The following is a 16,567-nucleotide window of genomic DNA, read 5'->3' as shown; positions in this document are numbered from 1 at the left end:
GTACTCTTTAGTACTAAAGGTTGCTTCCCCGCAAGAAGACCTGTGTGCGGGGGTGCACCCTTTACAGGCCGCTTGCTTCGTTGTACAGGCGTAACTTCTGTGACGGATATGACGTCAGCAAAATCTTCGTGTACCCGGGAATAAAACACTTTCGAGTTAAAAAGTTCATACCCCTGGAAAGTGTAAATACGGGTCGTTGGCTGCTGACCACAAGGATGACGGTTCGATTACAGTACCCAAGGGTCGTTTTCCTGACGTAAATAAAAACCTAAATTTCTATGTGTCGGTATTTTGACGCACGTTAAAAATTCCCAGATGGTCTCAATTGCTCTGTCGCCCCGCAACATGCGGCGTGACTCATAACGTAGGGGTACCTTCGGGGTATGAAACCCGCCAATACTTTTTGAGAATTGTGTTTCCAAGGGACAACAAAAAGAGAAGTCCTACAACGTGGTTTTAAATGATTCCGCACCCAAGTTTCTACACGATTAATGTAGGCTTTTTCTTGTTCCAAATTGTTTCCAAATTCCAAAACTTTGTTTCAAATTCCGAAATTTCCGGGTTTTGTCTACTTAAGCGCGAAAAGTTGAATAAAGATGTTTTATTATGACAACCAACGAAATACCAGTGCCCGCTGTAGAGAGGAACGACACGGGTCACCGCTTGATGTAAAAATGTGCACTTTCTACCACTGGACAACACTCTCTGTCCTGCTACTCAGCCGCTCGGCGAAACGTTAAAAGAATTCATCAAGAGGCAAAGCATTTCGTGGCTACCAAACCTGGTACCATACTGCATACCTGTGAACATTTTTCAGCAAAAATAAAACGTTACGAATATTTTAATAAAAACAAAACGGTTCTTTTAATAAAAATAGAGGTGGGTTTAATGATTGCGGTCTAAAACAAACAAAAAATGCGTTAAAACAATATTTAGACCACCGAACAAAAGAGGCTCTCGCTCAAACTTGGAGATCGTGGCTCGCGCGCCCCGCCAAGCAGGGAAATATGGTCCCAAGATGTACCGCGCCGGCAGTGCGAACGCTGGAAAAGGTAATTGCATTCAGCAAACCTACATTTCGTTTTCCATGCGAGTACCGGGATGGGAGGGGCGGCGGAAGAAGGGAGAGAAGAGGCAGTCACGTGGCAGGAGCTGCGGAACACTATCGTCTTCCGACATTTGCCGATAACCAGCAGATTCGTGGCTACTTGCGTGCTGTCTTTGTGTTCTGAGCCTGCCTCTTTCCGTTAAAGGAGCCAAGGAAGAGAAAACACAAGTTTGGTTCATACAAAAGATTGCCGCGTTAGAATCACACTGACGCCACTTTTAACGTAAACTTCGCTCAAATAAGCTACAAAATTAGGAAAAAAAAATCACGCCATATCCACGGAATGAATGATGATAAGTGGGGCGAAGCTCGAGAGGGGGAGATCATCGGTAACCGTAACTCTCCCGTGAAAGTTCGCCCATTACATCATTAAGAAAGACGTAAGACTGTGTGCGCGTACATTGTACAAATCAACTTTTATTTTGTTCTTTTATTTTGTTCTTGTTCGTTTGTTGTTGTTGTTGTTGTAGGGTTCGTGAGGCTGCAAGCAAGCGCTCGTATCGGCAGGCAAACCCCGATGCAGTGAGAGCTCGCGAGGCGGCTGCAAAACGCATCAAGCGAGCTCAGCCCGAAGCTGCCGACGCGCGGTTTAAGCGCGACTTTCTAGACGAGATGCTTCGGCCTCTCTTTCGCGCACGGCGGGATCCTGTCGGCGAGTGCGCGCTGACGCCTCCCTGCGCGCCCTCCGCTCCGCAGCCTTGTCAACAACCACCTCCTCCATCCGGTGACTCGTTGCGAAAGAGGAAGCGCGTCAACAGCGATTGTCTTTTATAGTGTCAGTCACGTGCGAGTGACGTCATCATGACGTCACTCACACCAGCGCCACCTGCGAGTGAGTCATCGAACTAGGCGGTCACGTACCACGAGACACAAGGGATGGACAGACCCACGGCTTTAGGAGCTTCGCCCCTAAAAAAGGCAATGGTCATGCGACCCACTAGCTCATTTCCCGCAGCAGAACCTATGATGTCATATGTGCCCAGCTGTGCGATTGGCTGAGGCCGGCAAAAGCAAATGCAAATTAGGCAGGGCTTATAAGCTTGCCGAACAAACTATCTGCGCTTAAATTTAGGGCACATTCTTTGTATATCAGTAAGAAAAGTGGGACAAACAGTGCAGGTTACGAAAGCACACGTAAACGTAGAAGTACCGATGCGTACTGCTGTTGGTACTGCGCAAACTATGCTTGGTTTAAATGCAGAGCACTGCGGGGCTCTGGGTTTTCTTAGACGGCACTGGCCGACTGACGCAAGCGATGGTGTCTTACGTGACCATATTTGACGAGCGAGCACCATGTTTTACGAAATGATTATTTTCTAGTAAAGTACGTTGTTGGGCCAGTTGCTCGATCATATTTAAGAGATCTAGCTTTACCTTGCCACAAGTGCTTCTTCCGACGTTGTCCATGGTGCGATGGTTCTTTCATGTGACACGTAATACCTTCGTAAAATTTTCTGCTATAGACTCAAAATTTACTACGCAGATGCTTTCTGTGTATTCGTGTTTCAACAGTAAAGAAGCACGTCAGAATTCACAGTGAAATGTTTATTGTGGACCCAGCACTGTGAAAAATAGGCTTGCTTTGTAGGAACTATGCCTGACTCGATCTTTCGTTTTTCACTGTCTCTGCAAAAAGGAAAGCAAGAAAGCATCGCTCCACCGTTGTATACGTTCTCTTTCGGTCACATGTGAAGTGACCACTGCCACGAGGGCGGGCGCCAACGCCGTTTGGTGAAAACCGCCATCTCAGCAGAACTTCAGCTTGGATGACTGCGAGGTCCTCTGTTCGCAAAGCATCTTGATCCGGCAAGGCACGCTGCAAGCCTTCTTGGGGAGCACACTTTTGTAGAAGAACCTGAAATTAGAGGCGACCTTTATATTATTCATTTGGCCACCAGCTTTAGTGAGCATTATGGCAGCCAGTAAATGCGACACCAACATCATTCTTTGCGGCATCTATCTGCAGAAGAAGCGACCGGGAAGTGGCGGGAACGACCCCGTGGCCCGGCTGCTTAAATAGATTTCTCCCTTCGTCAAGGTTGCTAACAATGGTGTAGCCAGAAATATATTTAGGGGGGTGTGTTATACGGCAGCGGGAAAATAAAAAAAAATAAAAAGAAAGACTGCGCCGGACGCCGAAACAATGTGTCGTTGTTCTGCATGCGTAAATTTCAAGGGGTGTTCTGACCCCGAAACACCCACCCTGGCTACGTCCCTGGCTGCTAGCGACTGGCGTACACTGCTTGTCAATTTCTTTCTGACGACAGTGCGATGGTAGAACGTTTTTTTTCGTGCGCTTCCTTGTATGATCGCGTTTTTGCATTTTTTTTAACTGAGTGCATAAAGAATGAATCTATGAAGGCTGAATGTCTCATGTATGAATATAGAGCAACACTACCCCCAGCTGGTACGCTCTAACCATGTACCCTAAGCCGTGTACGACGCTCTTGTAATAAGAATGTGCTCACAGATCTGAAGAAAACATACATGAACGAAAGTTAAGAAACGCGTTTTCGCAATGTTTTACGTGATTATGTTTTTGCGCAACATTAAAAACAAAAATTACGACAGTATTTGCCGCATAGCACATTAAATACTGAGGATCCACATTTCCCGGCCCGATCATGTTTTATGTTTCTAAACCGTGACCCTATCATTTCGGAGTATCATTTTTTATCTGTCTGCCGTATTTTGTAACCGCCACGTTTCGGTCATTTTCCAGATTCTTTGCGGGCCTTTCATTCGGATGTAGTAGCTCTTTACACAAATATCTATGCGCTCATGTCTGGCGTCACGTCTGGGGTCACCACAGGAAAACCTGATAAGCCAATCCAGCTCTTCGTTCGTTCGCCTCGAAATGGCGCAAGCGCGGGCGTACGCGAAGCCGTACAGGTGCCGTCAGAATTAAGTAACTGGAACCCAGAAGATGCGGCCGAACCACCTGGGAGCGCCGTGCAGCTGCACTGGTGGTGAACGAAAGAAGCAGAATGCGCACGCGCGCCTGCCGATGGTGATAGCCCGTCTATATGCATCAACCATCTTCTTTCTTCGCAGAATAATGGTCTCAGCAATGGCGATGATAGCAGAGACACACCTGGCAGCGTCCCTCGCACACTTCCAGCGCACACCAGCTGCTAAAGAAGCGGTACCATCACAGGATGATGATGATGATGATGATTGTAGGGTTTAACGCGCCGACGCAACGCAGGCGATGAGGCGCGCCGTAGTGGAGGGCTCCGGATTAATTTTGACCACCTGGGGATCTTTATCGTGCGCCGAAATCTCGTACACACGGGCGTTTTTGCTTTTCGCCTCCATCAGAAAAGCGGCCGCCGCGGCCGGGAATCGAACCCGCGACCTCGTGCTCAGCAGCGCAACGCCTTAGCCACTGAGCCACCGCGGCGGGTGGTACCATCACAGGAATCTGAAGCGCCCATTTTTCTTTTTAAATAAGTTTAGCTGTGTCTGCTAGCAGCGTCACCGCTGAGACTAGTATGCTGCGAAGAATGGTCGAAGCCAGGTTAAGAGAAGCTGTTTGGGAGGCACAGTCGGGCCGTCGGCATACCAGCATGCATGTTCTGCTCCGTACAGTTACCCCAGGTGCATCCACACGGCGCTCCGATGTACGGATGGCCCACAGCTCCCGTATTCCAATTACATCTCACGGCACTTCTATGAATGGTGAAACAATTTCGTTTGACTACAATGGCTCGAACCAGTCCCGCAAAGCACCAATAACCGGCTGCTTGGTGACGTACCCTACACTCCGAAAAAAAAAAGCGAGAAAAGGCGCCAGGCAGATGACAAATGCGAAGGCAAGTGTGTGTGTCTCCCTTTTTCGCTCTTTTCCCCACAGTGCCGGTCTATCGCTGGTTGAAGTTGCAAAACCTAGTAGAGCACATCACCTGACCATCGATGCAGCCACAACATCCGTTTCAGTTACGAATGGCGCCGCTCTTTAGTAGCAAGCAGTCGAGCGAAAAATAGCCCAGCCAACAATCGCACCGCTCCTGAAGGGACGTGCAGATGGCATTTGGTGGCCTTCAAAATAGCTTGTTGGTGTGTAATCTGGATTGCTGGTCAGTCTGTTACGGTAGTTTTAAAGAGAAGACATTATGCAGTACCGTTTGACAAGAAAACAGAATGATAAAGATTTGAAGTAAATTGTTTTGCCTGCAAGAACGCTCCCACATGCCGGTAAACGCTTCGAACTCTTCGCGCTCGCTAGCAGATCGTCCGGGTAACCTGGAGACACTCGCTCACAGCGCCAACTGCGTGGAAACACGCATCATCTGAAGGCAGGGCTCACTACCTCACTTTAAGCTTATACATTGGAGGTCTTCCTGCAATTTACGCTGCCCCCCAAACTTGGGAAGATAAAAATAATTAGTGTTACCCAATGGACCAATGCTGTAGCGCCTCCTGGACAGAAAAAAAAAACCGGGTATGCTTATTATCGCCGCCTTAGGGGGACTTATCTGCGAACATTCTTATGGGACTTCCTACTTCAAAACCCGGTCACTTAAAAACAAGCGTGCACCAATTCGAAAGGCTTGACAAATACATATCATTGTTCTCAACGGAGTAATCACTTGTATTAGAGATGTGTTACTTCTGCACTGAAATAAAAATATAAAACCCTCGCTTGCTAGACAGTTAGCGCCGTCTAGTCACAACTGGATAACCAAAATATGTTTCTTGTTTGTTTTTTATCTCAGTAAGGAAGTGGTATTCATATCAATTTGAAAAACCTTTCGTATCGGTACACGATGCTTTTTAAACCCTTGGGTCATGAATTAGCAAGTCCCATGGGAATATGGTCAGGTGTGTCCCCTTTAAACCTGACTTTGCGACTAGCTAGACAGTCTCATTTTAGTCCAAGACGATTTTTTTCTGCCACTTGTAAAACTTCTCCACTCCACTCGCATCAGCAGAATATCCGCTTCGTGTTGAACCTACAAGCATTCTTCTTTCTTATCAAATAGGAGGCATCTATAGCGGCTGTTTCCGAGTGATATTTTTGGCTGATGTTCTGTGGCCGCTTCTATAGGGGCGTGTATCGCCTATGTGGGTACCAACTAAAGGAAGGCACCACGGCCAATCTACGAAAAATAGGCTGGAGTTGCACTAAGCCGATTCGTCTGCCCGCACTGTGAACTTTGTGTGCCGCGGCGGCGTCCGTACCGGTAGAATGCGTTGAAGAGGGCATCGTCGTGCTCCATCCTCCTGATCACGGCGTCCCACTGTTGCGGCTCGAGGCTGGTCAGGTTGTAGGCGGCGCGGGCGCTGTACTCCAGCTCCCACGAGGCAGGCTTGTCGGGCTCCGCGTTCGCCTTGGTCAGGTTCAGCAGGTACGTCTCGTGGTCCAGCAACGCCTGCCGCGGGATCAGTGGGAGCACAGTGCTATCACGTTGACACTATACAGTGAGGGACGAAGGTTGAGCACTCGTGAACGCTGCTACCTCGCGATGGCTGGAAATATTCACGGACCACGAATCTTACCTATTTACTTTTAATATTTTCTCAAGGGTTTGCCTTAGCCACTCTGGTTGGCCGCTCGTTACGATCATCTAAAAACTATGGAGTAATAGGCATTCGCTTACTTCTTGGAGTTTTCCACCTCACTTGTTATCACGCGTCCTTCCTCAGAAGCAAAGCTTTGTTTCTGGATCTAAGTGATCTCCTTACAAAGTGACCTTAATTAAGTGACGTTAATTGTCATTTTGTTGGTGTTACTATTATTGAGCTATTCGGTTACTCAAGCCGTAATGGAGAGCATGCACTAAATCGGCAATAAATCGTGTTACGCTTTATTTAGCCCCATGTTGCGAGCTAAAAACAGCAAAGGTTCAGTGGTTGCTCATAGGTGGTACCTGAAGAGATGGTGCTTTATTACAGAGAATGAAAAAACGACAGAAAAGTGAATACAAGGGAATTACCAAGCAAGGCGATGAACAACGGGTTTGTTACGATAACTGAGAGCTACTCAGGTGCATTTAACTACTACTCGGTCAGATGTTTTCTACCGCTTAGGACATAGGCATAAAAAGGAGCGCGAAATTTTAGAGAACAAAAGGCACTCTCCATTGTATCCAAAACAAAGCGAAAGGTACAGGCATTATTCGTATGGCATCCAAATAACGTTACTCTGACCAAACGCCAGGAGTCAGTTCAGAATGAGGCTGCCACTTCTATTTGATCTTCTTACTCAGCATTCAGCAGTGTTTTCCTTTTAAAACGCACACTTACCGTACTTACCCGATTCTAACGCGCAGTTTTTCCCGGAAAAATAGGTCGAAAAATCGCATGCGCGTTAGAATCGGATACGAAACCGAAACTGCCGAAACAGCGGAAATTTCGTCCCACCCATCACCATCGCCATCTCAAGATGGCGCCAAAGCTTTTAGCAACGATTTTTCGGACGCAGGAAGTATAGGCGCCTAGGCTTTTCTATCGGCGTTCACACAAATTGCCAAATTGTTGCACTTGCGCGCTTGATAACAGCAATGGCAGCAGCGGCTCTAACGCGTTCAAAACGAGCGGTCGGCTGAAGCGTTCGCCTCTGAAGAAGCTCGCGGGATGGGCGTGCGAGACGTGGGCCACGATCCCATCGACCATGGTTGAACGTTCGTTGAGAAGTGTGGCATCGCGAACGCGCTTGACGGCACCAAGGGCGAAATGTGGTCAGCGGAGAGCGACGAGGAGTGAGAGGAGTGAGATTATTTCGAGAAATAAATCGCCCGTTTCTCTCGCATTCGTTTTTCTTGCTCACAAAGTTCCGTGCGCGTTACAATCGGAGGTGCAAGTTTTTTCGGTTTTTTTGCCAGGAAAATCGGGTGCGCGTTAGAGTAGGGGGCGCGTTAGAATCGGGTAATTACGGTAATCCTTTAAACCTTCACACTAGACGCGAACTCTTACGTTTTTTTGCACTCTCCGTATTTTGGTGACTCTCCACTCGTGGCTACACCCATTGTTCCTTGCATCACATGTCTCCACATGTATCGATCACATTCACAAGGTATTACGTATTTTTGCAAGCAAAGCAGTGTCAAACTTGATCCCTTTTTATTGTCAATCAATGAATAGAACCCGTTATCGGACAGCGTTGTGACAGTAAGGACATCTACTTTCTATCAGAAAGCCCTTCTTGCACACTCGAACCAAGAATACATAACTTGTTTTTGTAGTGTTCTTTTAAATAAATAAAAAAGAGATGTGTTCTCAATTTTTGCGGAAGTTAATAAATACGCCTTAAAAACAATGTTTCAACCATAAAATGCAGGAACAAGGCTGGCGCCCGAACCTCGCGTTCGTGGCTCGAGTGCTAACTCTCAACGGTCCCAACATACGGAGGTTTGCGGAATTCAATTTTGCCGCGCAAGCAGAGCGAACGCGGCAAAATTGAATTCCGCAAACCTCAAGTCGGTGTGCAGAGACAGGAGAGGAACACCTGAGAGTTGGGTGAGGGATAGAGGAAATGAAGTTAGGTTGCAGAAGCGGCATCAGACTATCGTCTTCCGACGCCATTTGCGGCTACGCGAGCAGATGCGCTGCCAATGTTTTTTTAACACGAAAGTGTTTTATTCTGGGATACACAAAAATTTGAGTGACGTCATATCCGTCACGGAAGTGACGCCAGTACAACGAAGCAAGCGGCCTGGAAAGGGTGCACCCCTGCACATAGGGTCTTCGAGGGGGGCAGCAACCTTTAGTACCAAAGAGTACATTACACTTAGGACTGTTCGTTTTCGGGTTTTATATTTCAACACGGAAGGGTTTTATGCCAGGATACAGCAATATTTCACCGACGTCATAGCCGTCACGGAAATGACGCCAGTACACCTTTGCCGAAGCGACTCGCCAGCAGGACGTCGCTCGCCAAGCACACCCACCCGCAAATCATGCTCAGCTGCAGATTTCGCTGCACATTTCACTTTCGTGTTCTATCGATTCCTATGACAGAGGAATCAACTACAGTTTCTTTTACAATCTTGTGCGCCCCCGTTGGGTGGTGGGGAATGCGTTGGCACTGACCCACGTGGCCGCGGGGTGTCCGCCGTCCAAGGTGTAGATGCGGAAGGCGGGGAAGCCCGAGTTGAAGGTGGTCAGGCTGGGCGCCAAGTAGGCCACGCCCAGGGCTCGCGTGGGGTCCTGGGAATCGTACGCCACCTCCACCTCGTCGTAGTGCGAGTGTCCGAAGAACTGGCCGCGCACCGTGCTCTCGTACCTGCGCATGCGCAGCCGGGCACCCGGGTTCAGCGACAGTGAGAACGTTTCTGTTCGCACGAACTGATGATGATGGTGCTGATGATGATGAACCCAAGCGAATGAGAATGCGACAGTCCTTTCTGGTGCATAGCTTTGTTCATGATCAAGGTAGTTTCACTTCCAAAAGCGCAGGATCGATCACGGCCGCGGTGGATGCTTTTCGGACGGAAGCGACAAGCGAAAACGCCTGCGTGTTTAGATTTTGGCTCACTTTAAAGATCCCCAGATGGTCTAAACTAACCCGGAGCCCTGCACTGTGGTGCGCCTCACCGCCTGTGTAGCTTCAGTGCGTTAAGCACCTAAATTTTGAAGGTAGTTCCAGCAATACTGCGTTGGCCACGCCGACGTGAAAGAAGTTGTGGCTGAAATTAATAATTAATCTGCCGACGAAATGCTAAATACCACGTCTGCATAAGATGCCCGCTATCTTAGTCAACCTTCTCTGCGGCCACAATTTTCGATTTGTGACCCAGCACGAACACTTGTGTGTTTAAATGGTGCGTTTTCGAACCGAAAACATTTCTTGAGTATTGATGCGCGGAATGCGTCCGTAAGAACCCGTGTATGTACAGTGTCGCAGATATAATAATTCCATTTGCACCAATGCATCTACATTGATGAACTTTCCTTATTACAGTCAGCTTTGCTTGAGCTGTGGGGCAGTCAAACATTACATACAATAAAACATAGTTTCCTTCATTTTACTTTTCTATCCACGCTTTTGTGCCCCCCCCCCCCCCTCTCCGATCGCCTTTACGCGCAGATGCACGTCAGTGCTTCTAGAATTAAAGGGACTATCAAACCCTTCCGATAAGCGCTTTCAATCTTTCCGTCACGTGTGGAAGCGTTGTACAAGCTATAGGTATCGCCAGTGCTGAGCGGCAATGCACGATTTGCTCGCCGTAGGAAATCCGCCTTACGTGTTTCCTCTGCTTTTGCGGCGTTTTAAAAGTGGCTATCGAACGCGTTTATTGCTGCAACTGAAAGAGATCTGGTCAATAGCCGCTGCACCGCGGTAATGACGTCATTCCAGCCGTCGAAGAGCGCCAAGAACGGGAAAGAGATGAAAAAAAAAAATTGAGCAAGTTTCCAAGTTATCTGATCAGTAATTTTTGGCCGACGTACTTTGCGATCGTCTAATATAAGCACTGGGTGTGTTGGTTGACTACGTCCCGCAGGCATTTAGGATCTAGAAAAAAAGTTAAAAAGGCGCTGACAATTTACCCTCTTTCACGATATAAATGTACAGTCAAGTTGCAGTAAGTGCGACGCACCCGAGCTGGTCTCTGCTATCGACGCCCCTAGAACTTCGCACTTAATATGAGTGTATCGCGTGGTCTCGTCAGGGTAATTAGGAGTAGCCCTCCCCTCCTCGGGCCTAGAGCTGCTCGGGATGGACGCTCCGAATCCCAGGGGAAGTACCATGAGCAATGTCAAATGAATAAAAATGGGGATTTTCTTGCACTGTGCGGAAAGGGTTAAGTGGGTGCATTGTATCACAAGGTAATGTGATATTGTTTGCCGGGAAACTGCGCTGCATGTCCGAAACGGGAGCCATGATGCTTTCTATCTCGTCTGGTTATTCATTGGCTTAGCTCTGCGCGTGCGCGCTCTCTCCTGCGACATTGCTGCTCAGGAAGCAACTTGACATTAATCTGGTGAACGCCAGTTTGCTCACAGGCGTTCTTACTGGATTAATTCGTTGGGCCAACTTAATCGCATTCAGTTCAATCCGCTGCTTCTTTTTCCATCCATTTCCGGCTCCTCTCTTCTGCCATAATCATTTTCACCTAGGACTGGCGGCCAGACAACCACGAAGTACCTAATTAAAAACGAACAACTACGCGCAAAACAAGCGGTCGGGCAAACGGAGCCGGACCCGCTGCAACAAATGCTGCAACTCTCCGCTATTTTTCTAGGGAGGAAATTCGATTCATTGAAAAACAGTAGACAGAATTGTTTCCCCGAATACCACACCAATGCAACGATAATAAGGGCAAACTTATGTGCCTTTTGATTGGTTAATACAAGTGTCTTCAAACTAGCATAAATTTCTTTTTCTGGTTAAACTTTTGGACCGCACAAAGCACACCGAGACGCAGAGTTAAAACTCGGGCCACTTAATTAAAAGAACGACGATTCTCACCGCTCAAGGATGCGGTGGTAGTTGTCGCTCCACATGTGCATGCAGTCCGAGCCGCCGGGAGGGATGTGCGCGATGATCTGCACCTGCGTGGGTCACGTGACCGAAACAGCGGGTGAGGGCGCTTCCGTGAGCCGAAGAAAGCATTAGGCAAGTCGAAGCGGCTGCTCTGCTTTACCGTAAACTTCCCTTCCCTGGGGCGACTGGTCGCGAATAAGACAAATAAGAATATCGTTAGGCAACCGTGTTGCTATATTTTGCCTTTATTAACTCACGTAATAAACGTTTCATAATGCACACATCAGCGAGCGCCGGAGCACAAAATAAAATTCGAGAAATTTTGTCCTAAGCTCCCGTATAGAAGAAACTCGTAGACCCACACTCCAATAGTTCTTGTTTTAAACGCTGCTATTGCAAATTTTTCGCCGTGGTTTCCTGTCGGAAGCGGGAAGTAAGCTGCATCAAGCCGTAAGCATTACAGGAACTAGAACATTGGCAATTGGCAGGTAGGCCTACTTTGCTGTGAAGCAGTGGAAGCCATAATTAAAACTCTGAAGCCTAATTACATTTGTAACACTGGGTACAGGAAAAAAAATGGCCGCGTATCTGCTCCTTTCGTTGCAAATGACGTCAAAAGACGATAGTCTTTATCGGCCTTTGCGAAGTAAATGCCTCCCTTCGCTATAACCGCTCACCTCTCATGTTGTTCCTCTTGCGTCGCGCTCCTCCCAAGGTAAAGACGCCAAATGTTTGCTTAAATCATTTTAAATTTCCCGCGTTCCACTGCTCCAAACCGGGTGTCTCGATGCGAACGCTGCCGTACGACGAAGACGCGCGTTAATCGAGGCACCCTACTTCAACGTTTATAGAACCGCGTTTCCCTACTCCACGTGCGTTGCAAGCAGAACGTGGAAACTATCTAGTGGAACCTTGTGTAACTGTTGCCGGTTGATTTCTTAAAATGCCGCCAGAAGCTATAGTGGCGCGGGCGCCAGCAGGCGACAGCGGAGTGAATTCTTTTTCTGCAGTTGATGAAGTATTTAATTTCGCAAAAGTCAAGCATGTTTGAATTTTTATAAAGGAACACTGCAAATATCACTTCTGTATTGATTTGTTGTCTCATATTTGCGTAATGTCTTGTTCTTCTTCAACAATGTTGACAAGTATGAACATTACACCGGACCAAGACGGGTAGATTTAGCTGTGACTATATAAGACTATTGCGCATGCAATGTTTTGTTTTGGCTGGGTGGCTGAATCGAGCCACAGACAGACAGACCAAAATTTCTGGGTTTAAGTAGCCCAAGAAAGACTATCGTCTTTAAAAAACCTTTCTGCGCCTATAGATGAATCAATAGGGGCACCTTACTACAGAGACCTATTGCAAATTAGCCCCAGATATCCTAACGTGCACGTCTCCCTTAGCACGTAACGCGCACCGATGGCTGCCACCGCGTCTTGATTCCAGCCTCACCTTTTCTCCCTTTGTCTCGGACTCTTGAAGTTCACGGACGAGCCAGTCCAGTTGACCGGCAGGGTCGGTAGCGTTCACCAACAGCCACCTGGGTTTGAATGTGAGTTTGGAATGCTTAGTGGACGACCCCAGATTCCGGCCTCCCAGCTAACTGCAGAACATCAAGCCTTGCACGTCATAATACTATAAACAAGGCGGCAGATGGGTATCTTTAAATTGGTTTTTGCAGTCGAAGTGCTCAGTGAAAACGGTGCTAACGCTTGGAGCGCTTTCCTTTTTTTTACAGGGTGCCAATTCAACACCCTTTCAGGGTGTATAATCGGTTTTTAGTTGCTAACGTTAGCTTCGTGACTTAGTGCATGTAAAATTGCAGCAATCTTCAGACCACGCATTACTATTGAAAGTTTTTGTAAGTCTCTTGGCTGACTTGTACATGCTGAGAGTCTATGCCTAGTATCAAAATTAGGGCAAAAATATGTGATTTTTTGCCACCAGCCCCCGAACCTGACCACTCATTTTCTTCTGGTGGCTAAAAAGCAAGGAAGGTACAAAAATTTGCAAGGTAACGTACGTTACACTCGCCCTTACCCTGTCTGATGCCGGTGTGCTCGCCTACCTCATGTGTGGGGTGGTTTGGGCTCTGCTGTTGGCGTCGCATATACGAATACACCGGTGTACGGATATGTACTACCGCACTCGTGTCCGATAAGGGGGCAGGTAAAAAGTTGTTCAAGCAATTTCTTCCCGCGATAATTTGAACCTGTGTTGAAACTTAACACGATGACTATTCACACAGATATCGCAACTCAAAACAACGCATTTTTCTCAAAGACGCAATATCTCTAGTCTGATCGTTCCTAACGCTGCCCGGCTATTGTCTGGACCCTAGTCTGCATACTGTTATTAGTGCGCTTGTTTTAAGATCCACTAATAAACTGAAACTGAAAGTCAAACATTGCCCCGTTGCTCTGGGACTCAGAGGGGGATGCCGTGCGTGATTCCGACCACTCTCGCCGAAGGTCGCTGCCTGGTGCAAAGCGATAATAAGCTATTGTAGTATATTCGATGGCTTTGCAGCCGGCGGCAGCACGGTGGCGTTTTCGTGCGCCCATCGAAGACGAGAGCTGAAGCGACTCCGTGATCACAAAACAGCGCAGTCTAGTATCCTCACTAAAATATTCCGCTGCCTTCTCATTAAAAATGGCAGGCAGCTGCAAGGCGGGACAACGACAACGAGTGGCGCACTCAGGCAAAATACAGGCGTATTTTTACAAGCTGCGCGCGGGCTTTCTGACGATAAGCACAAACGATAAGCACAATAAGACAGGTAAAAAATAAAACAAAACGGCACAAACATAAACGAACGTGGCTAAGTTCAGTAAGTGTGCTCAGTAAGTAAGCCCATCATTCATTTCCACACATACAGTGTTGTCACCGTAATGGTTGCATTTTTGCTAACGTGCTGACGTGTTGTTTTCTGAATGTAGTTGCAGCAATTGCTATATTTATGCAAAATTTCGTCCAAGATTAGGTATGAACAAAGTTCATTTATTGGATAAGTTGGGGCTCGTTTTTGTTCTTTTTTGTTGGGCACCTCAAGTGAATTTTTTTTCTTTACTCACAGCGTTTCGTCTTGTATTTCTCAAAATTTTTATGCACGTTTTTTAATTCCCGCATTGGCCCATGCATGCGCCTGCAGTACTCGGTGGAGAAATAATAAATTAATTTCAAAACATTTACAAAACACTCCGACGAATGAACACTACATGCAGTCAAGCAGTTGTGAGTATTGACCAGACTACTAACCAGTTGAGGCTGCTGCAGTAGTTCGTGTTCAAGGAGATGATCTTGAGTCCAGGATAGGGTTTGGCTGAGTAGAAGCCAGCTCTGAAATGCAGGGCAGATTACTCGTGTTTAGACTCTCCTCGCACGTTCACGGGCACGTTTTATGCTCGTGGAAACTCGTTTTATTTAATCGCAAGAAATAATCAAAATGGACAGGAGTAAATCAAAGTCACCACGTTTTGGGGAGAGGACATCATACAATCCTGCTTTAACCAAATTCCGTCATGTCCTGTTTTGGAGTCGGCATGTGCGCAGTGCTAAGACATTTTCATAATATTCTGATTAGCATATAGGCCCTCCTGAATAGGCAAGATATAGGCCCTCCTGAAAAACCCGGACGACCTTACTCTAGAACTTACCGAGGCAGCCGAAATCGAATGCTTGGGGGAGCCTTGTACTTTGATTCGCACTCACGAAAAAAGAGCTGGACTATCCATAGGGCAAGTGCCGATAACCTTTAGTCATGAGGTTTAGTTCCTGTTTCTTTTGTGCCTGGTTTTCATGCTGATTTTTCTTCGGTTTCTTTTATATTGGACCTGTCCGGAGAAAATAAAGTGCCGCTGCAAGTCTTGCTTTCGTCCGTGTTTTAGAGAGCAGCTTTTCAGCGCCCGCTCCTGTGGTTTCGCGTCGCCGTTGGCCTCGTTGTAAGCGAGCGAACGACGGTGAGACCGAAGATGGAGCGAGCAAGAAAGCAGAGGAGGAAACTATGGTGAAAGTGTAAGAGTAGCATGCCGAGGCCGCCTCGCGAGACCTGCTACGCTGCGGCGACGCGCTACGAGATAACACCGCAGTAGTGCCCCCCGTGGTGCGGTCGCCGATGTAGCTTTCACTTCCTCTACCGCTGCAGCTAAACGAGCCACAAGAGCCAGAGTTCATCTATACAGCTCCCGCAGGGAGCTAACAGTTGCGCGACCTTTTTTCGTACCGCCTAGATTCGGTCGCTCCGGTTATCCGACGCCGTGGAAAAAAGCACGCCCACCACTCGAAGCGCCCCCACTGCTCCCAACGCTCTTTGGCCGCCGTCGGCGGCGTCATAGAGTTTCATACTAATATATACTAGAGGGAAATCTGGCGCGGCATTTGCGGTCCGCCGGAGGTGGCGCCATTGCAGCTAGCGACGTTCCTCGCCTCCTTGACTTGGTTAGCCACATGGCTTCTATTTCGTCTTGAAGCCAAGATCAATAAAAACTGGTAACATTGTTTTTTTCTTCATCTAGCATCAAGCTTCTAAATATTCCCTGACAAATACATCTTCTGGAGGTTTAATTTTACAATAATAAAACAAATTCGATTAATCTTCTGGAGTAATATTGTTGCATTTTTGCAGCCAGAGGCAACTTTTCAGCCTGCTCATGAGCCATGCCAAGGACAAGTGGAACGTGCCTGCCCGGTACACGACGGAACGCTCACTGGAGCGTGGCTCCCCTAGACAGTGGCGCCAGATTTCCCTCTAGTGTATATTAGTATGGAACTCTATGGGCAGCGTGGCGGCGCGGCTCCTACACGCGCGACGGGCGGCTTTCCCGCAACACTTTGGATAACAAGATGGCGGACGGCCGCGCAACTTTTAGGCTGCGTTCCAGTTCTGGGACAGCTTGGTAGACAGATTACGAAGAAGTCTAATTAACGTCTAAAGGAAGAATTAAACAGAATAATTTATTTAAAAATTTAACAGAAGCAGTTTCACCACTAGTAAATTATACTAAATATTTTAATAAAGGAACAAGTT

At 47.5% G+C, this 16,567-nt stretch overlaps 1 protein-coding gene across 1 annotated transcript in view; it reads right to left on the bottom strand.

The window, feature by feature from the left end:
• Positions 1 to 2,644: 2,644 nt before the first annotated feature.
• Positions 2,645 to 16,567, bottom strand: part of LOC144165027 (sphingomyelin phosphodiesterase-like) — a 45,580-nt gene continuing 31,657 nt past the window's right edge. The window contains exons 8-13 of the mRNA XM_077695190.1: positions 14,800 to 14,880; positions 12,994 to 13,081; positions 11,523 to 11,605; positions 9,143 to 9,335; positions 6,293 to 6,483; positions 2,645 to 2,963 (exon numbers count right to left, since the gene is read on the bottom strand). Of these exons, the coding sequence (XP_077551316.1) occupies positions 2,855 to 2,963; positions 6,293 to 6,483; positions 9,143 to 9,335; positions 11,523 to 11,605; positions 12,994 to 13,081; positions 14,800 to 14,880 (745 nt within the window). The 3' untranslated portion in view covers positions 2,645 to 2,854. The remainder of the gene's footprint in view (positions 2,964 to 6,292; positions 6,484 to 9,142; positions 9,336 to 11,522; positions 11,606 to 12,993; positions 13,082 to 14,799; positions 14,881 to 16,567) is intronic.

The sequence above is a fragment of the Haemaphysalis longicornis genome, unplaced genomic scaffold (genome assembly GCF_048455015.1).
Source record: "Haemaphysalis longicornis isolate Haplotype H1 unplaced genomic scaffold, Haemaphysalis longicornis Haplotype H1 scaffold_14, whole genome shotgun sequence".
NCBI classification, from domain to species: Eukaryota; Metazoa; Arthropoda; class Arachnida; order Ixodida; family Ixodidae; genus Haemaphysalis; species Haemaphysalis longicornis.
The sequence above is the reverse complement of the archived record's forward strand: the minus strand, read 5'-3'. Positions and strand labels throughout refer to the sequence as shown.